General features: G+C 37.5%; 3 protein-coding genes across 4 annotated transcripts in view; 2 read left to right on the forward strand and 1 right to left on the reverse strand.

Moving 5' to 3' along the window:
- Window positions 1–3,420: 3,420 nt before the first annotated feature.
- Window positions 3,421–11,733, forward strand: LOC116297247 (short-chain dehydrogenase/reductase family 42E member 1). Its single transcript, XM_031705437.2, has 11 exons — window positions 3,421–3,585; window positions 3,965–4,060; window positions 5,169–5,226; window positions 5,506–5,621; window positions 6,100–6,175; window positions 6,749–6,831; window positions 7,061–7,195; window positions 7,287–7,352; window positions 8,902–8,965; window positions 9,466–9,542; window positions 10,089–11,733. The coding sequence occupies exons 1-11, from the start codon at window positions 3,421–3,423 to the stop codon at window positions 10,320–10,322; spliced, it is 1,170 nt and encodes a 389-aa protein (XP_031561297.1). The 3' UTR covers window positions 10,323–11,733.
- Window positions 11,734–12,989: 1,256 nt separating this feature from the next.
- Window positions 12,990–18,263, reverse strand: LOC116297258 (cAMP-dependent protein kinase type I-alpha regulatory subunit). Its single transcript, XM_031705450.2, has 9 exons — window positions 18,074–18,263; window positions 17,743–17,907; window positions 17,574–17,665; window positions 17,401–17,462; window positions 17,123–17,169; window positions 16,056–16,154; window positions 14,741–14,983; window positions 14,557–14,638; window positions 12,990–13,936 (listed from the first exon to the last, which is right to left on the reverse strand). The coding sequence occupies exons 1-9, from the start codon at window positions 18,245–18,247 to the stop codon at window positions 13,764–13,766; spliced, it is 1,137 nt and encodes a 378-aa protein (XP_031561310.1). The 5' UTR covers window positions 18,248–18,263; the 3' UTR covers window positions 12,990–13,763.
- A 3,435-nt stretch (window positions 18,264–21,698) lies between these two features.
- Window positions 21,699–22,276, forward strand: part of LOC116297248 (serine/threonine-protein kinase SMG1) — a 48,830-nt gene continuing 48,252 nt past the window's right edge. For both annotated transcript variants that reach the window (XM_031705438.2, XM_031705439.2), the window contains exon 1: window positions 21,699–22,111. In XM_031705438.2, the coding sequence (XP_031561298.2) occupies window positions 21,781–22,111 (331 nt within the window). In that variant the 5' untranslated portion in view covers window positions 21,699–21,780. The remainder of the gene's footprint in view (window positions 22,112–22,276) is intronic.

Raw genomic sequence — 22,276 nt, forward strand, 5'->3', positions numbered from 1 at the left:
ATTGAAGAAGAGAAATATCCGAGACCCCACCCATAAAAAAAACATAGTTGTGCGTGCGTGTGTGTGCATAAAGAGGGAGGATATTCCAGGATTCTCAAGGAAGTATTGAACACTTCAGAGAGAGCTGGAATATCCAAGACCCAAACCCTCGAATCTATTATTACATCATGCTATCGAACGACATTAAACTTAAAAAGAGGGGATATTCCAGGATTCTCAAGGAAGTACCTAACACTTCAGAGAGAGCTGGAATATCCAAGACCCAAACCCTCGAATCTATCATTACATCATGCTATCGAACGACATTAAACTTAAAAAGAGGGGATATTACAGGATTCTCAAGGAAGTACCTAACACTTCAGAGAGAGCTGGAATATCCAAGACCCAAACCCTCGAAATATCAAATTGATTTATATCCATTATCTATAAAAAATTAGCTATATAACAACCTGTGGAAGAAACAAAACAAAAACAAAAACAAAAAAACAAAAACAAAAAAAAACAAAACAAAAACAAAAAAAATGCATAAATATCAATTATAAACATTTCTAGTTTTGTGGAAAATTCTATCCTAAAGAAGCTACCACTGGCATGCCCGATGCATGATAAAACAGAAATCTATCGCAGACTCGTCTTCTCTTCTAGAGGCAGCCGAGTTTGGCTGTTCTTGGTAGACTTGAGCCACGACTGAAAAGCAAGACTACACTGGAGCAGCAAGTCAGGATTTCTTCACAACCATCAGGGGAGGAGCGAGGGCATTAATCCGTCGGGTTATCCTGACTGTACCTAGTCTTACGAGAGCACGCAACTGGCCAGTCTAACCTTAAGAATAGAAAGCTTCTAACCCTAGGCGCTGTGTGAGGGGAGTGAGTGATCTGTACTGGCCAGCGTTACTCAAGTAAGCCTGAACTCCAGTAAACTAAAGTTCACACCTGATATGTGTAGATCCTGTGTCTTCATCGACGTTTAGCGTTGCCAACTTGATGACTAAATTTCATTTCAAAAGCTAACCTAGTATTGGCCAATTGACCCTGGTCGAGATGACCAGTCAAAAACACTAATAATCCGCCATACCCCTCCTAGTCATTTTGAGATAGTGGTAGCTTCTTGTCAACAAATAATCCCTAGAACCAGCCTTGCATCTGGTCCCCTCTTACTACTATCCTAAAAACTTTCTAGATCGACCAAAAAAAAAACAACAACAAAGCATTGCAGAATATTTTGACTTGCAACATAAGAGCCAAAATCAATGTAAATGATAACAGAATATTTTCACAAATGTTTGCAAGTCAAACATCTAACCTAGTTAGCTGATTCTTTGAACAAGTTCCTTTTTGATTTAGGAACTGCTTTTTCCCAGTCTATTTTCATCTTAATGCAATGCAACAATGAGAAAATCAAGAACAAGAAAGCAGCCAAAACGAAATGCTGGAAATTGTTATGCAAAATTTATAAACTTGTTCTTAAGATCTTCCAACAACTCATTCTTACAATACACGGTAGGCTTCTTCTTGCTTCTAAGTACTCTATATAACCTCTTCCAATAATGATCTGCAAAGTAGAAAATATGTGTAAGTATACTGATTGTAGAAAGAACTATATCCTGATTGATAAGAAATGGTTTGATTTATTCGAATGTTCTCGTCGTCGACTTTTCCAAATAAAAATGAAAAGCGCGCGAAAATAAAAACTTGTCCAAAACTATCCTAAAATTTGGTAAAATAATCCTAAAAATGAAATAAAAATTTAAAATCGAGATTAATTTTCCCAATATCAGTGGCAATAAAGTAAAATCGTTACTTAGAAGTCATATATTTGGCAACTTTATCTCGCAACTTGGAAAGCGCGCGAAAATATTAAACTTTGACAAATTCACAAAAAATTTAAGAAAAATGAAAAATTCGAATAAGATATAAGATTAATGAACTAAAATGATTGATTTTCTCGCTAAATAAACCAGAAAAGTTTAATTTTGCTCGAACATTGAAGCTTACTTTAGTCAATTTTCAACTATGGTCGAAAGCGCGCGAAAAGAAGAATTGAAACTTTCTCAAGTAAAAAAAATATCCAAAACTGTAAGAAAAACTGTCATAGTCTAAATAATATGATAAAAAGAGCAATAAATTAGAAGATATTGAACAAAATCGTACGAAAAGACATCAATTATGAACGTTTTGACTTCAGCCAGCTTTGCACGCGTTTCAAATCCGCATGAATGAAAACCAAAAAATACTAAAAAATCACGATAATTCTGCTCTAAAATACATTAAAACACGCAAGATAGTCAACAGCTTTGCTTTCTTGTCTTTAAAAGTGAACTAAACTTTGAAAAATTAGGTTTTTTACACGCTACGGCGACTTTCAGTCAGCCGACGTGGCGTTTTGAAAAAATATTTCCATGAGTTTTGAAGCAAAAATTTGCAAAACTCTAATGCAATAAAGGTTGGTTTAAAAAAAACTTCTTATTTCGTGAGCAAATTAATAACTTTTCTTGGAAAAATCATCAAATTTAAAGAATTTTTCAAGAGGAAAAAGCAATACATACCTGTTACACTGTAATTCGACTCGGTTATGAGAATGAAATTATTCGCGCCAAAATTTTTGTACTTCATTCCCACGTGACTCAGCTGTCAATCGAACTAATTCAACCAATAGGGAGAGATATACTTAATTGAATTAATGATTTGATTGGCTAATAACATGTGGTATCATTTGAGCTGTCAATCAAATGATAAATATTCCAATAGGATTAATTAGTGCAAGTTAACTTCATTGTAATTGGTTTACAAAGAATTTTTTAAATTTTATTTCATCCAATCAGGTGTGACATGAAGATCATTATGTCAAATCAAATGTCAATCAAACTTTTAAATCCAATAAGCTCGTGAGGATATTCAAAGGCTTTACTTTCGAATGGGTTTTATTTAATTATTGAAAAGTTTTCAGAAGTTTTTCGCGGTTTTCGTCTTATTTTTATCACAATTATAGTCGACAATTATAGTAAAAATAAACGTAACTTATTATTAGATAATCATGCCATTAATGTGTTTTGTTGTCTTTCAAATTTTCAACTGTGGACTAAAATTTGGTTCACTGTAATTCTCAGGTCGGCATTTTTTTAGGCATGCGGGGGGAGGGGAGGGGGCTGGTGGAATTAAGGGGGGAGAGTCGTTTGATGTTGTTTGTTGTGTTTTGATCTACTTCTTATCGCATGAACCCTTTTCAAGCATATTTTTCCTTAGCGCAAGCATACAACTGAAAGCATACATATTGGTCTTACTATCTTTCAAGTGGTGGCTCCTAAAAGAGCCGCTCGTTTCTAAATACTACCCAGGAAGGCAGCACAGATATATTGCTTGGGCTACCTGTGTGTTTCCCTCTTTGAGCTTTGAGGAACGCCTGCGGTTTTTGGACATCAATATGGCGGACAGCAATATCTATAAAGGTAGTAAGGCAGTAGTTACAGGAGGGACTGGATACTTTGGATATAAACTCGGCTGTGCTTTACGAGATACAGGAGCCGAAGTTGTGCTTTTTGACATTAAAGAATTAGATCACCTCAGCGAAGGACTGACATGTTTGAAGGTAATATTAAAAAAATATATATATATAATATGACCTCTTCCTGGCCTGATGCAATAGGCCATTTCACGGATCCCGTTACTCAACCTCAGCCTCGTCAGCGTGTAATTATTCTTTAGAATTTGACTACAGTCCGCAGTAATGAAAGGAATTTACACATCAACGAACAATTGAAACACTTAAAAATTTCACAGGTTGTAGGCAATTTCTAAAGGATATATTACAAGCTGGTTGAGGTTGAGCTGCGGGATCTGTGAAATGGTCTATTTAAGTCAGAGCATGGTTAACTCACAGATTGAGCTATCATTTTACTCACAGATCCAATAAGATTAAATGTATCAACCCTAAAAATAATTCTTAATATTTTGTATCTTTTGGATAGGGAAACATATGTAACAAGAATGATGTTGAAACCGCTTTAAAAGGAGCCAAGTTTGTCTTTCATTCAGCTTCTTATGGCATGTCAGGGCGTGAACAGGTATCTTAGCTTATTTAGTACTCCTGTGTACATAGAGGAAAAGAATAGTTCAAAACGTGGGTAGCATGGGTGGTGTTCGTGGTTAACACGTCGTCTTTCACCGCTGTGAGTGTCGGGTCACTGGTTCAAGCCCTGTGGTTGCCAGATGTGAATTGAGTTTGTTTGATTCGTTGTTCTCTCCTATGCTACAAGGGTTTTCTCCCTCCGTAAAAATCAACATCTTAATCAACATTTCAAACATGATGCATGGTATCTGATAATGATATTCTCAAATCCTCCTAAAAGCATTCTCTTTCACTCCAATAAACATTGTACAGTTTAATTTCCAGTCAAAGGATTGAAAATAGACCCTTAAGCTTCATAGGCCATTCGCTTTAATGAACATTATTCCTGCATGTTTCTTGTGAAATTGTCCATGTTTACATAATTTCATCAATTTCAACACAACATGCAAAGTTACTGTAGATGCTCAAGAATTGGAGGTGTTACACACCCCCAGCTCTGCCACATGCCGATATGATTTGGCCAAACAAAAAATTAGGTCAAAAAATAAGTGTGTTTCCTGTTGCGCAACAGACCCTAATTTTCATTCCCAAATGTACCACAGGGTTCCCAGTAAGCTCATTTCAACTGTTGTATCAGTAAAAAAAAATCCGGCATACCAACCCCAATTATTTTTCTCATGCAACTGGAAACACACTTATTTTTTATTTTTTGTTTGGTCCTATTGATATTTTTAATATCATTTAGCAGAGTTTATTTGCAAGTGAAAGAAGAGAGTGCCTTTTATTAGTACGTTTTTATTGTATGCTTCTTGTTCACTAGGCTGGAAGAAGAACCATGTATCAGTAGAGAGACAGGGGGCATGGGTAGCTATTTTATGCAATGAACTCTCGGTCCCTGATCTTTGTGTAGGGGAAAGGTTGATAGAGGATATCAATATATCCATAGGTGCAGTTATAAGTGCCATTATTACTGTCTGTGTCTAAAGAAGTTCTGTCTTTATTTGATATCATTATATCCAAGGCATGCCCTCTTATTGCCCTCCACTATACCAATCTATATTTTCAAATATCTTGCTTTTTGTAATTTTTTGCATACTATCTAGTTGAACAAAGACCTCATCGAGAAAGTGAACGTAGAAGGAACAAAAAATGTTCTTGAAGGTTTGTATATGTTCTGAGTTGAAGGAGTATATTAAAACTGTGAATTAGTCTAAAAATATTCACAAAATACCAATGGTAAAGTAAAGAAACACAACTTTAAACATACAAACACTTTGAAATTCCATTGACTATTATACACAAACTCAAGGCAAACTCTTGCTTTTTATGCACACATTGTTAGCATCAAAAACTAGCATATGAAAGTTGGCTATAAACAGTAAACTTCTGAGCTTTTTGTTTTGTTGTAGTTTTGAACTTTTTCTTTGTCTTGTTGCACAGCTTGTAATACCAATAGTGTACCACATCTTGTCTACACAAGTACCTATAATGTTGTATTTGGTCATGATGAAATAAGAAATGGAAATGAGTCGTTACCATATCTACCTATGGACCAGGTGATTGGATACTAAGGCATTGTCAATGATTTGCCGATAGTTGGTTTGCCCAGTGTATTTCAATGCAAACAATGCAAAATACTGATAGAAATAGAGTTTTTGAATTGGAAATCTCAATCCCACTCCATGGGGAGGTATGGATATTTTCTGGTGCTACACAATTTACCTTCCTCAGACCCTCCTTGGACCCTCCCACCCCTTGGAAATCTCAATCCCCCTCCATGGGGGAGGCATGGATATTTTCTGGTACTACACAATATACCCTCCTCAGACCCTCCCCACACCTTGGAAATTCTAATCACCCTCCATGGGGGAGGTATGGATATTTTCAGATTTCTCTGGGATATTCCAATCCCTCTCCATGGGGAGTATAGATATTTTTCAATTGCTGAAAACTTTGGTTGTGTACTGTATGCGTATGTACTTGTTGTTGTGTCTCAGAAGTGTGAGGAAGTTCTTTTATTGTTCTATACTTTAGCATACAGACCATTATTCAAGGACAAAATCAATTGCTGAACAAAGTATTTTGAAGGCAAATAATACAAAATTAAGAGGTCAGTTCATCAATTTATACCTTTTGAAACATCACAAGATTCATTTATGTTGTATCCTGGGGTTAAGAGGATTATTTTTTTTGCTCCAGCATTTGCTCTTTTGGCACTTGCCTTAACATACCACCTCCCAGCTTTGGGGTCTCAGGTTTGATTCCTGGACCCCGGGGGGACTCCCTTATTAAAGGGGGCGGGGTCCTCGTCGGAAATTCCAAAAATTACCCTTAAAAGGGACCTGTATTTTGGGATGATGGGCGTGGCAGTGATGAAATTTCACCCCTAAGGGGTTGATCTTATACCCTAAAAGGGACCACGAAATTCCGTTTGGTGTGCATTCCTGTCGTTATCACCCTGAGCAGGACCAAAACCCTGATTTCAAACCCTAAAAGGGACAATGAGGACCCCTGCCCCCTTTTATAAGGGAGGCCCCCCCTGGGTCCTGGACTTGGCATTATATGCGAGAAGAGGTCATTGAGACATCTCTTCTTTGAGCAAAGGTTTTTTTTCTGGGTTTCAGCTACCATCAACTGTAATAAGTAATCAGTGTTCTCATTTTCAATGCTATTGTATTCTCAGATGGTAATATCTTAAGAACAACAGCCTTAAGACCAGCTGGAATTTATGGTGAAGGGGAACAGCGACACCTTCCAAGAATAGTGGTGAGAAGACAAGGTTGAATAGAAGAATGATGGACAATAGATGGGGAAGGGTGTGGTATCATAGGGGAGAGGGGCAGGGCATGTTGTGATAGGAGAAGGGTGGGTCATCATGGAGGAGAGGGGCAGGGCATGGTGTGTTATCACATAGGAAAGGTAAAGCATCTTCCATTGAAAGGGCAGAACATTATCATATTTTTGGAAATATTTCTATATGTTTTTGATCTTGTAGTCTTACATCAAGAAAGGCTTGTTTGCCTTTACTTATGGTAGTAAGAACAGCTTGGTGGATTTTGTCCATGTCGACAATCTTGTCAGTGCACATGTACTAGCAGGTCAAGCACTGGTTGGCAACATGCCTAAAGCAGTGAGTTTTTAAGATATTGGTTTAAAATTTATAACTTGCAAAACGTTACTTTATTCATCTTTTTAAACTTCAATGCAATGCTGTTTTACAGGCAGGACAGGCTTACTTTATATCTGATGGAAAACCTATAAATAATTTTGAGTTTTTCAGGCCATTGGTTAGTATATATATTCATTTTAACTTTTTTCATTCACGCTCCATTCATTCGTTATCTGGACCCCGTTTGACCTCATGTTCCATTCATTCAGTATCTGGATCCCCTTTGACCTCATGTTCCATTCATTCAGTATGTGGACCCCCTTTGACCTCATGTTCAATTCATTCAGTATCTGGACCCCGTTTGACCTCATGTTCCATTCATTCAGTATGTGGACCCCCTTTGACCTCATGTTCCATTCATTCAGTATGTGGACCCCCTTTGACCTCATGTTCCATTCATTCAGTATCTGGACCCCCTTTGACCTCATGTTCCATTCATTCAATATCTGGACCCCATTTGACCTTATGTTCCATTCATTCAATATCTGGACCCCATTTGACCTCATGTTCAATTCATTCAGTATGTGGACCCCCTTTGACCTCATGTTCAATTCATTCAGTATGTGGACTCCTTTTGACCTCACGCTCCATTCATTCGTTATCTGGACCCCCTTTGAACTCATGTTCCATTCATTCAGTATGTGGACCCCCTTTGACCTCATGTTCCATTCATTCAGTATGTGGACCCCCTTTGACCTCATGTTCCATTCATTCAGTATGTGGACCCCCTTTGACCTCATGTTCCATTCATTCAGTATGTGGACCCCCTTTGACCTCATGTTCCATTCATTCAGTATGTGGACCCCCGTTGACCTCATGTGCCATTCATTCAGTATCTGGACCCCCTTTGACCTCATGTTGCATTCATTCAATATCTGGACCCCATTTGACCTCATGTTCCATTCATTCAATATCTGGACCCCATTTGACCTCATGTTCCATTCATTCAATATCTGGACCCCATTTGACGTCATGTTCCATTCATTCAATATCTGGACCCCATTTGACCTTATGTTCCATTCATTCGATATCTGGACCCCATTTGACGTCATGTTCAATTCATTCAGTATGTGGACCCCCTTTGACCTCATGTTCAATTCATTCAGTATGTGGACCCCCGGTTCACCCCATGTTCCATTCATTCAGTATGTGGACCCCCTTTGACCTCATGTTCCATTCATTCAGTATATGGACCCCCTTTGACCTCATGTGCCATTCATTCAGTATCTGGACCCCCTTTGACCTCATGTTCCATTCATTCAATATCTGGACCCCATTTGACCTCATGTTCCATTCATTCAATATCTGGACCCCATTTGACCTCATGTTCCATTCATTCGATATCTGGACCCCATTTGACGTCATGTTCCATTCATTCAATATCTGGACCCCATTTGACCTCATGTTCCATTCATTCGATATCTGGACCCCATTTGACGTCATGTTCAATTCATTCAGTATGTGGACCCCCTTTGACCTCATGTTCAATTCATTCAGTATGTGGACCCCCGGTTCACCTCATGTTCCATTCATTCAGTATGTGGACCCCCTTTGACCTCATGTTCCATTCATTCGATATCTGGATCCCCTTTGACCTAATGTTCCATGTTGTATTTAAGATGTATTACATAATTCTGATGCCTGTCAATGGTATTGTATATGTTTAGGTTGAAGGCCTTGGATACATGTACCCCACTATTAACCTACCATTGTCCTTTATTTACATATTTGGTAAGACATTTTATCCCTGTTTTGACTTACATGTGCATTTGAAATTCACACAATGCATGTGGTAGGGAAATATTGTCCTAGGGAAGCATGGGTGGCATGAGCTGTTAATACATTGCCTCTCAAATGCTAACTAGGTTCGAATCCTGCCAGTCTCTGTGTCGTATGTGAGTAGAGTTGTTTATTGGTTCTGCCCTGTGCTTCAAGGGTTTTTCTCAGGGTTCTCCCATTTTCCTCCCTCCACAAAAATCAACTTCTAAATTCTAATTCAATCTTTGGGCTTTCACTTTGTTGGAGCCTGGCTCTTTTGCAATTGCCCCTCGGTGTGATACAACACTGAGCGAAATCTTAATACATTCAATGTTTTTATATGTTTTGATTATAATTTAAGATTGCATGGCTCCCTTGGTCCACAGCCAAATAGAATGTTATCCAAAGGTTTTGTGTCAGTAATACGTGAATATAATATCCTGTAATGTCACATTTCTACTTTGTTTTTCTAGCATTTCTGACAGAGCTTGTTCATGCTGTTGTTGGTCGATATATTTATAATTTTCAGCCAATGTTGACAAGAACAGAGGTAAGTGTAGGTGTTATGATCACTTAATGATGGATAGTCACCCCTCCCTCACCTATGGTAACACAGGTCTTTTTTGGTGTTGCAAGTTGTATTCTGGGTTGCTGTTCTTTGTATTACTCCAAACCCATTGCTCTTGGCTATTGACTCAGGTTCTCTGCAACATTAAGAAAGATCCGGTAACACTAGCAACACCTAACATCACTTCCTTTTCTGTCAGTCAGCTACAACCATTCACTCATGCTGCAGTTAGTTGCATTCTTCATTCTGGTCACGTTATAATCAGACACACCACATTCCTGTCATACACTCTACTCACCCATGACACCCATTACTCCCACGAAGGACTAATGTCCAAAACGTCAGTGTTATCATCTCTTCACGGTGTAAAATTTACCCTTTTATCATTACTCACCCATGGCATGGCTTGTCACATCTACCCCACCCCTCCCCCCATCATCCATGACACACGCCTCAATCATCCATTCACATCAAGATAGCTAATCATCTTCCTAATCCTATTTTCATTACCTATCTCATCCGCCAAAGGTACACAAAACTGGAGTCACACATTTCTTCTCAATCAATAAAGCAAGAACAGAGCTGGGTTATAGTCCAGTGGACCGTGACCTGATGGGTGTGGTCAAGCACTTCCGAGAACAAGGCCATGGAAAGAAGGTTCCTAAGAAGCAGTCCAGTCTTAAGTATTTCATAATCAATGTTTTAATAGGGTTTGCTTTTGCCTTTGTGTTGATGTCATGGTTACCAAAAGTCCATACGTGATACACAGTCATTGTTTACCATGTGTTATTTTATTGTGTGATTTCTTTATTTTACTGGGAACCTGATGATATGAAAAGCTCAAACCAAAACCCAGCCTGAAAATGAATCTCTGAATCTTCGCATCAGTTTTCTCAGTGGAACTAAAATGGTGTCCCACAAACAACTAGAGTGCAAACAATTAATCTGTGAAACACTAATTACTAAATAGTACAAAATAGTGCTAGTTAAACAATAGAAAACAATGGAATTTGCATGAGATTGTGCTATTTAGTATTACTAAAGTTTCACAGATTTACTGTTGTCACTCTATGCAGTATATTTGAGTTTTAAATTCTGAGATATTTTAAGTAATAAGTAATTTGTTGAGCTTGTGGGACATAGCAACAGTAACTATCGGGAGCCAGAACTTTGAATCAGTTACACACAGATTCTAAAATTGGCTATTCAAACTTTTCTATTCAAACTTCTTCAATCAAAAAATGTACCAGTATATCACTCTCAACTGAAAGAGCATCAAAAAGTGAGCACAGTGGCGGATCCGAGGGAGGGGTGCAGGGGGTGTGCACCCCTCCCTGGTTCCACTCTGTGCCCCTACTTTGAAGATAGCCAATGCAAATTGTTTTTTCCCTTTGATTCTAAGGGGTGCACCCCTCCCTGGGTTAACTTTATGCAGTGCACCCCTCCCTGAACAAGGAAAGTTCTACAGATATTAGTATCAGATTTTGCTGATCAGTACTAGCCTTGTTTTGGTTTCTTCACAATTTCCACTTCAGTAACTTCTAAAATAATTATGACCAATCTCGAGTGATTTCCACTGCAGTTAATAGCGCAGCGCACTGATTCTAAAAATAGCTTAAAGATTCGGACAAACATTGCATCGTTTAACCGCTACGAGGATTATACGAACCGATTTTATTTTTACTTATTAAACTCAGGAATAATTAATGAGGAAAACACAACAGAAATCACGACCGTGAAGAGTTCTGTAAATCAGATACAGAATCTTGTTCATTTGCATAAACTTTAAGATGGATTTTCTTGGCCAGATTCACTTTTATACGTTTGATAAGTAATCTACAGTATTCGTGTCCGTGTTGTATCCAATATACAAACTCTTGGCTACGCCTCGAGTTTGTATATCAGATACAACACGGCCACGTATACTGTATATATCACTTAAAGTTACAATAACCCATTTAAACTAAGATCAACTGCGATCAATCAGCTGTGAAAATTATCCGCTGAAAGTAAACTTGTTTGTTTGTTTGTCCGAATTTCGCCTTTGTCTTTGTTTCTATGATGTCAATAAGGGATAAGGGAATAAAGGGATACAAGATTTTGTATTTCTTTTATTTTTATTGAACATGTAACTCGGCTTGATATTACAACAATAAACTGAGATCATAGCATACCTGTCATAAAGTCTCCTTTAATGGATGGAGTACATAAGTTTTTTTTGCATTAAATGGATATTTTATGGACTATTCAATCATCCTTTATCATGGTTCAATCAGCATGTAAGTAATCTTATTATCTATCCCAAATATACTCATCAAATCACTTTTAATCTTAATAATAACTGACAATTCCAAATGGATAAGTTAATTACTTATGAACTGTTCATGTAAACATATTATATTGTTTTAGTCTTCTCAACACTAGCTTGTAAAAATAAACATCAAATATGATCATTCAAATACACTACTTTGACGACAAGGCAGCTGTTTTGGATCACAAGGCATCATGGGCATCCGGGGGGGGGGGGGGGGGGGGGGGCATATAGAGTTAAAGTGAGGCTTGATATATTTTTCCTTATATTGCCTGTCATTTTTACAGCCAAATACAGCATATCAATCACCTTTACCCATGAGAGAAAGACAAACTATATTATTTGTCATTTTTGTTTTGCTCCCTGGATGCCTGATAATGCCTTGCGATGCAAGATTGCCGCTGTATCGTTAAATTAGTCCATTCATCCAAGACAGTTCTGCCAGATAGGAAAAACATAATTTTGTAATCTCAGGAAAACAGAACAAAGAGAGTAGGCTTTACAAAGCAATGTCAACACAAACTGTTTATTCTCGACTTTCACATCCCCATAATCCTTTGCAGCTTTGGGGGGTAACCAATTGAAAAACTGTCCCAAATTGAAAGGGTAAAAACCCACTTATTTTGCTGAAGGCTGATCAGACAATGTTGAAAATACCTTGTTTGGTATCCAAAGATAAAATGAAGAAGTAAACAACAGAAAAAGATAGAAGCTTGAAGACGTTTAAGGTAAATTTTAAACATTTTTTCGTAAGTCAATACATTTTCTGTAAGACCAAAACTCTTCATGATCTGTACACGCAAAAATAGCTTGGAATAAACTGATAATCAGTATTGTACAGATAAAATCAGGTAAAGTATAAATTCAATTAAGAAACCTTTCAATTTGGGACAGTTTTTTGATTGGTTACCCCCCAAAAACGCAAGGCATTATGGGGATGTGAAAGTTGTGAATAGCTATTTTGTTTGGACGAAATGGCATTTCTGAAGTCGTACCTTGTCTGTACAAACCTCTACTCTTACATGTTGTAACATAACCAGAACTACTACAGCTAGTTTTGCACAATACATTTCATACTTTAACACTCATATATATTTACACATCATAATTACTGAAGGTCTGATATATGATCTTTTTAATAGATTAGTTTCAACATGTACAAGTATGTTCAAGTTCCCTATCCTATGGACACCCACTTGCATTGGTCTTGGACACCCACAAAGTATGGCCAGGGGCAGACCCAAGAATTTTAGAATGGGGTGACTATTAAAAGGTTTTACCAAGAATGCGAGTAAAAGGGGGGGTGACTGTTACTAACAATATACTTAGAAATTTGAGCAAAAGGGAGCGGGGGACTAGTCACCCCTTTTACCACCCCTGGAACTACCCCTGATGGCACCCACTTCACATGGACACCACCAAATTGACATGGATATCCAATTGACAAGTACACCCAATTAAGATGGACAACCAATATTGACAAGGGCAACATTTCCATTCAGCATAGCACCCATATAACTTAGACACCCACTTAGTATGGCACGCACTTGACATGAAACTCTTTTTACAGGGACACCCACTTACGAGGGGCACCCAGTCAACATGGACACCCATTTAGGTTGGACACCCTCTCAGTAAGCACACACTTAATGTGGATCCCTGCTTGACTCCATTTGATATGGACACCCATTAATATTACACCTTCTTTGTGCCCATTATGACAGGGAATGACTGTATATCCTGTTCTTTCTTGCCTCAAACAAAACTGATATCTTGATAATATTAGAGAAAACAAGAAAACAGAACAGGCTTACAAAAAAGAACTAGATTACTTTAGGGATTTTTTATACATGTACTCTTTTGAAGGTTGGTTTGCTCAGTGGCTGGTTCGCTTACACTACGAGGGAAACAAAGCTGTTATACTGTTGGATGTTTCGCTTAAGGATTTCATTACATGGACCCATCACACGTTCAAACCGTTGTCTATCCAGCTTGACACATTTAAGAAGCCCTCTTGCAGTGACTGTGGCTGCACGTGGTCTGTTAAGCACCAGAGCAATCTCTCCTGCAAACCAAACAGACAAGCTTAGCAAAAACCATCTCCCGGTTGGCTCAGTTGGGTGGGCACTGGACTATTGAGTTGAAGGTGGTGGGTTCAAGCCCTGCGGCTGGACCAACACTCTGGATCTTAAATTATCCGAGTAGAAGGTGCTACCTTTGCGCTAATTTTTTTGCAAATGTTTAGGCCTTTGCACCTTGTGTGATGGAAGCCATGACAGAAGGCAGCAACGGTTAAATATGACCTAATCTGATCTACATGGCAAAGAATTCAATAGAAAGAATTTAGTTTCCCAGGGGAAAAAGACTATTGTTGTGCCTCCTGTCATGGCTGCCATCACGTGATGGTGCAAAGCCTCCAAACTTGGAATACCACGTAAAATGGTGGTCTGGCCCTTATTCAGAGACGTTAAACTAGAGCGCCACAAGTTTATCAACTGCGACTGTCAAATGTCACCCTGTATTATGTAAAATAAGTATATTATCAACATTATTTTTATTACAGACTTAGATTTCCATCTATATGTTAGCCTAGGCAGAAAAAGAAAAGTGATAACCAATTTAAAAAAAAAATTACTTATGGTTTGTTAAAGCTAAGTTCAAGTTCAAGCAGATGAGTATTCTTACCAAAATAGTCTGACGGCCCTAGTCTGCTGACCTCGATAAAATCCTCATTTGGTGCACGTCTCTGAAGTACCACTGCACAACCCTAAAGAAAGTTCAATAATAAATACTTGCTTGAAATCAAGAAAGATTTTACAGGTTGTTGAATGAAACACTCTATGCTTAGTCAAATAAGTCAGGGCATTACCTCAACAATGATGTAGAATTCGTCCCCATGTTCTCCTTGTACGACAACCTCCTCGCCATCCTGGAACTGAACTGGTTCCAGAGCATCAGCAACAGTCAGTCTTTCCCACTTATCGAGAGATTCCAAAATGCTGACTTTCTCCAGAAACTGTTCATACATCCTCCTCTTACGGATCTGGCTACCCATGAGAATCCTACGGTAAGTGACTCGGTCAATGGCCCATAACTTCACGTCTGTCTTTGCCTAAACAACAATAGTTATTAATAATTAATAGTTATTGAAATATTATTGAATTATTACCAATTATTGAATTATTCAAAAGGGACAACCATCACTGAATGCACAATCTCACTCCCTTAGGGCAAAGTTATGAATGTAAATTTCAAACTAGTTGATTTTATATTGCAACATTGTCAGAACTCTACTAAGCTATTTTGGGATTGATAATGGAGTCACGATGACTCGGACATGTCGAGTTTTATTGGTATCATTGATTTTTGTAATTTTATGCATTTCGAAACCTTAACAATAATAGTACATAAAATATAATATAATATAATATAATATACAGCCATTTGCAAAAATTATGGCCACTTCCAATATATATACGAGTATATTGAAAGCATATCAAAAATTATGGGATATCCTCCCTGATATTTTTTTCCGAGTTGTCTATCACTAGGGCTTTCTGAAAAAAATATCAAGAAGGATATCCCGCCCTGTCTAATATTCTTTCGATATACTTGTATTTATATTTGAAACGGCCATAATTTTTGCAAACAGCTATATATAATATAATATATATATATATAATAATATATATTTAAAAAAATGCACTATTGATACATGTTTGATAATGAGTGGTTCATAAAATCTATAATCACGTTAGAATATTGAAAATAACTAGGCATCATCATGTTCCAAAGAAAAGTGACCAACCTGGTTCCCTGAATCTATGATTGGCTGCAATATTGGGGGCATGCATGGTAATAATGCGTCACGACTGCAATATCAGAATGCAAACCATACTAATATAGTACAAAATAGCACCAATGAAACAATTGAAAACAAAAGAATTAATGTGTTAAGTGCTATTTAGTTTTTGTGCTACTTCACAGACGTATGGTTTGCACTCTTAATGCATAGCATTTATTCAGTTTGTTACATGCTGAGATTTTGATAGAGAAAAGGCGGGCATTTATACACCTTTGACGACATGTGACGTCACTGGTTTGGGGTGGGAAAGGAGAATGCTAAAGATAACAGTCAACCCCCACCATCAGTAGTTAAAACAATGATGTGAGACTGATAATACCTTGATTGTTGCAGCTCTTGGGGTGCCATAAATCAAAGCGAGTTCTCCAAAACTACCACCTTCACTGATGGTGTTCACCACAGCATTGTTAACGAGAACCTGAAAAGTAACAAAGTATAATCTCTTTATCAGTTAATATCCATCATAAATAGGTATTCTAATGAGTCAGAAGCGGAATTGAAAGGAATGGAAGGTTTCCTTTTCCTTGGCTTGCGCTTATCATGAACAGCTTTTGTTTGTAATTTTAAGCATCAACATGTTTTATCTGAAGCTTTCAGCAAACATGTCAGATTATAACGTCATGAAGGAACCTCCTAGGATATATACCTAATTGAAAAAACATTGTCGGGTTCAAAAAAAGGTTATATCATCAAAGCTAAGACCGAAGGGGAGCATGGGAAGACAAACAATTATGCTAATTTCATGCGTATTGCAGTTTTCCCTTCCTGTGCACATTTTATGCATCATGGCTTTGGCATGTTGTTAATCTAGGTCGACCGACTTTGCCCTACTGTGCATTTTTACATGTCTACATGCAAATATAATATGCATTTCGGAGTACCCAAAATCCTTTTTGGCCTTAGCTTTGATGATATGACCTTCTTGAACCCGACTACGTTTTTTCAATTAGGTGTATACTCATAACACATCCCAACACAATCAATTATGAAACATGTGTTATGTAACAGTTGGTGATCAAATGCCGAGCTTTTGGGATCAATGGATTGCTATTGTAAGTAAGTAAGTAGTGGATTTGAGTTAGACATACTGCATATGGGACAGTTATATTTAATGTCCTACTACCCATAAACAAAGGGGTAAAATAACAACTTAAGTCAAAATACATTGCTATTAAAGATATTGTGCATTTGATCTAGTTAAAAAAAGATCAAAAATATAACTAAAACAGTTAAAAAATAAAATCCAAAAATGTACAACAGAATACTACATTTTCCAATGTATAGCCAATATCCAAAAATTTAGATCCGAATTCCCTAAAGCCAAGAAGTAGTTCACTTGTATCAAAGTGTTTTGTACTAATATTGAAGTAGTTTACATTTTCCTACCTCGACTTCGCCACTGTCAATGATATAGAAGTTATCTCCTTCGTCACCTTTAAAAATATAAAAAATTGTAATAACAATGCAAAATAATGTACAGATTACTGAAATATGGATCGAAAATGTACGAATTCTGATTACATTAAAAAAACATTCCAGTTGTAAACATGTCGATAGATCAGTGATTTTCAACCAAAATAAATAATTCTTACAAACTTATAGATAACAAACAAATTATACTAAGTGTAAGTAAAAGAATAACGATTATTCTGTTTTCATTTTACCTTGTTGGATAATAATCTCCCCATCGCTATGCTTTACAAGGCACATTGCATCAAATATATCACTGAAAAATCAAAAAAAACAAACTTTTTAAAGTCAAAATATTATAATTTTTGAATTTTTTCGATTCCTGGTTAACTAATGTTGTTCAGTAGCCTATAAAATACTGTCATACCTGCGTTCATTTTCGTCCAGATGCGAGAAAAGAATATTCCTGGTGATGGCTTTGGAAAGGGCAGCCATTGTTTTGTAGTCCTTGGGGACGACCTGTGTAAAGTAGACCCGAAAAAAACTCGAAATGTCAGGAAATATTCCAGATGAACGTACGGTAAAGGTATGAATACCTTCTTAACGTATGAAGTTGCTTCATCTTCGGTTATAGGAGCGGCACTGACTGCTCCACGTCGCTGTCTTTGGAAAGGTTTTGAGGGAGGTTGTTCCTCTATTTCTGTTCTTTGCTCTGGTTCTGATTCAAGTCTTGACGCTTCGTCTCTTCGGTCGTCATGCTCCTAGAAAAAATCCCAAAAATCCTAAGAAAACCCTTCCTTCGTTCGTATAATCAAATCGTTATATCTAAACAATGTTGTGCTGTTCGTTGAGAGCCATTAGAGTCAACGCAGAGGTATTTTCGAGCGAAAACGAAACGCTCACTTAGCGATGTTAAAAACAACAAACCTTTTCTAGTTTCTCGAAATACTCCTTGAAAAATCTATAAGGATTTTCTGGCTTAGAAATACATAACTGGACGATACAGTCTTTGAGGACGCCTTGAATGTTGTGTTTTTCGACGTAAATCTCGCATTGTCTGAGCGCTTCTGCGTCTCCTTCTTGTCGCTTTGAGGACGCCATCTTGAAGTGAGGAAGGAGCTAGGAATACGGACCGTTACGTCACAACACGAGGACCAATATCAAACGACCATGACGTCAACAGGACGTCATCAGTATATATATGTATATATATATATATATATTCTACATGATCTTACACACACAAAATCCATATTACTGATAATTTCGTATTCAAATTCATCACAAAGGAAAATCTATCATTATAAACGAGAATTGTAAAGAATATAATTACAGTATTTTTGAAATAATTTTCTCAATTAGAGGGGAAATATTATTGATGCGAATGGATTTTAGAGATGGTCAGTCCTGCTGAAGGTTTTGACATTTGGACATGGTTTGTTTATTATTCAATATTTATCTTTCGCCCACCGTTTCTTGAGAATTCCCCATTTATGAGTAGACTAACAATAAATACGAAGAACGCCTGCTAGCAAAGTCAATGCAGACATGATGGATTTGCGTCATAGCTAGAGGAAAACCGGTTAAAAATAGAAAGTCGTTCTAAATGAGGCAAAATTTAGATCAAGACAATCAAACGGCTTGAAACACCTGGTTAAATGAATTTTCCTCGCAATTTGATCAAACACAAGAAGATTTCTTAAACCTGTATTCAAAAACCAGACCAAATTTACCTTTGAAGACGAGCCTTTCAAATTCTTTCTTCCAGACATCTTTAGCCCTTCTCAGTATACTCTTTTTCTTTAACCTAAAACGATCCCAGGTGTCCTTGAATAGTTCCTTAAAACTATTTCTCTACATTCAAGTTTTCAGTACAAAGCAAGAACATTCTCAAAATTGGCGGGACAACTGCACGCGTTAATTGCTGGCTTCAGCACAAGGCGTAAGGGGATAACTGTAGGTCGGTCAAGTTATTAGAACATTATTCCGATATTTGATACTTATAGAACTCTATACTCTGCTCTTTTGGAGTCAGTGTTGAAATGTTGAAGTGAAAATTAATCTTTAGCTTAAATTCTTTTAGGCTGCGTTCATGATGTATGGCAGACGGGGGCTAGGTGAAAATCTGAAATGTCCAGAATAATTCTTAACACCCTCCTTAAAGTCATGCAAAAAAATACGATCCCCCCCTAAGCAAGGGTTGTAGCTTCTTCTAAAAATTGTGCATCCCCCCATTTTTCTGATAACAATTTGCCCATCCCCCCCTTTTTCCTACCAAAATTTTCCCGACCCCCCCCCTCAATTTCACCTGCCCTCCCTCCTCTGCCATACATTATGAACGCAGCCTTAGGACTCATTTTATTTTAAAAAATTGATTACACTTAAGAGATTTTTAAATCTAAACGTTACTTGCCAGAATAGCTAGCTATAGGGGAGTGTTCAATAGTTTATTGGTTAGGGGGGTAGGGGGTGGGATGGGATAGGGTTTGCAGGGGGTCAGAACGACTTTCTTCAGAAACATTTCGTAACCCGAAGGGGGCATCAAAAATATTGCTTTAATAAATATTCTGTCAAGGGTCACTAATAAGAACTAACTAGTTTAGTCAGCAAAGATCAAGCAAAAAATTAAATCCACCGGCCACGTGGCCCTTCTAACTAAAACCGTAAATTATGAAAGCTTCAGTTTTGACTGTGCAAATCTCATAAACTTAGTTGTAAATGCATTCAAGGTGAATAAATTATCTGTGACTGATGTCTGAAGCCATTAAAATATTGGAAGGCTGAGCTCAGACGATAAATTACTCTTTTTGTCGCTTTGAAAAAGCGCGTTTTGCTTCTAAAAATGTCAAGCATAGATTATTATAATTTAAACGAATTTCCTAGCCTATTTTGAAAGTATTTTAATCAAAATAAGCTTCAGTTTTGACGGTTCTGTACAAATCTCATAAAGTTAGTTGAAACAAGACGCCCTAGAGGTGTTCACTGGGTTACCTGTATGATGCACATATGACTAGTACAGCTGAAGAAGTTAACAATGTTAGCCAAAAGATAATGGAATCTTTCACAAGAAAGACTGATTTAGTTTAAATTGTCTAAGGCGAACTTCTCTCTTAATGTGTTCTCTACATAATATTAAAATAATTTCAGGTTCTGCCCTTTTTGAGGCTATAAAATAAACAGTTTGGCATTATGCATGTCATGCCACGATCCAAGAAGATCAAATATCGATCTTAATGTTTCAGTCAGTATTATATTATTTATTGGGATGGCTGTTTATTTTCCTTGTCAGAAAATGCAGAAAATTCAGCGCAATAGTACCCATAGGCTTCATGGCAAGTCATGGCATCACCCACTAGTCCTTTGCGGGCATATGATATAGAGATCCGAGTGCAGAAAAATGTTCTTGTCAGCAAATTTTGCCAGGAAAAATAGGAAAGCAAAACTATGCTTTTCGCGGATCGATGTTGCTTATGTGACTGATAACGTCTGATCGAACTTATACAGGCTTATAACCGACTAGGAATAAATCTTTTTTCACTAAAAAAATGGCCTGAATTGTTGAAGATTTAAATCTAGGAATAAGTGGTTTTTAAAAAAAGCATGTGGATAAAATGGAATTCGAACACACCAAAAAAAAAAAAAAAAAATTAAATTAAAAAAAAAAAAAAAAAAAAAAAAAAAAAAAAAAAAAAAAAAAGAAGGAAAAAAAAAAAAAAAAAAACGACTCCACTGTGCCATACCCCCGAGACATCCGCAGAGCTGAGGCGGCGTATGGACTTCGGACCTGACGGCAATTAAATCCTTCTGCCCTTGGGTGTACGAATTACGCAAGAAAATGTTCTAGCCGGAGCATCAGGGGAGAGACCAGCCGGCCCCCAGACCATATCGGCTAATCCCTTGCATCTCTGCCACGCACGGAATCGGTTGAAAACATAATGTTAAAAAGTCTAGTCTATTCGGTGCATTGTTTTCACGGCTATTGTTATGCTGATTCACCTGGAAACGTGGTCCAGCGGATAAATCGTTGTCGTTCAAGATACTGAGTCAAGCTCGACTGAGGAGGGTTAGCACTTGGATGGGTGACCTAAACCAGTTATAGTACTCACGCTTTTGCTCCTTTTTTCCGTTTTTCTTTTTCGATTTTTAAAATAGTAGAATTTAGAATAGTGAAACTTTTCTATTTTTGCGCAACCTATTCCTGTCTACCTGTGATCAGTCAAATTGAAATCTTGCAGAGGAAAATCCCTGGAAAGAAAACTATTAAAATGACCGGCTGCCGGTCAAGAATTTCAAAACACTTATGAAATGACCGGCAGTTTCATTTATTTGAAGAAATCCAGCTCAATCCATACGATAACACAAACCAAACTTAAAACTCGAAGTCTCAAGTAAAAATCTGGCAATATTGGGTCTGGCAAATCTTATAAGGTATGCATCAAATATGAATAACTTATGTCTGACAGAAACGTGGGCACTGGGTACGAGATTGGTTACCAGTCCAGCGCATGCAAGACTAGGAGCGAGGCTTTCTTTCACTATTGAAATTCAAAATGGCGCCGAGTGTCGGTTATGGCCGAGTTCGGTGTTTCTAAATCTTGTTATAGTGGAATAGTGCTTGGCCAGAATGAAATGGAATGAGTGGGAGACCACAGGGCCGTGTTAGGCAATCACGCAGAGAGCGTTCTCAGCGTAGCAGAGGTCGAGATAACTCCGCAGATTCAGTTAGTAGTACAAGAAGTGAAAGAGATAGAGAGACAACTCGCAACACCAATGGGCGGAATACGCGCCGTAGACTTGAAAGACGAGACGAAAGAACTCGTAAACCAGAAGATAAACCTTCAGAAAGAGATGCTACACGTAGTGGAAACCCAGACAAGCGGGAAGATAAGAGTAGAAGAGGCGAAAAGCCCTCAACACGGGATGGACCACGAGACTTGAACAGAGACCATGGAAAAACCTTGAACAGTACGTAAAACTCTAGCTCCCGCGAAAACTTGTTCTTTCTGAAAAAAAAAACCCTTAGAAATTGCTACGAAGTTCCCAGGAAATTGCCTTTGATAGGCAAATGATTATTTTAATGCTCTGTTCTTTATTAATTTTTGTTTTTACAAACTTTTGAAAGGCGCTGGT

The sequence above is a fragment of the Actinia tenebrosa genome, unplaced genomic scaffold, assembly GCF_029948245.1.
Source record: "Actinia tenebrosa isolate PJP-AT-01 unplaced genomic scaffold, QUT_ActTen_1.0 PGA_scaffold17__23_contigs__length_9995812, whole genome shotgun sequence".
Classification (NCBI taxonomy): Eukaryota; Metazoa; Cnidaria; class Anthozoa; order Actiniaria; family Actiniidae; genus Actinia; species Actinia tenebrosa.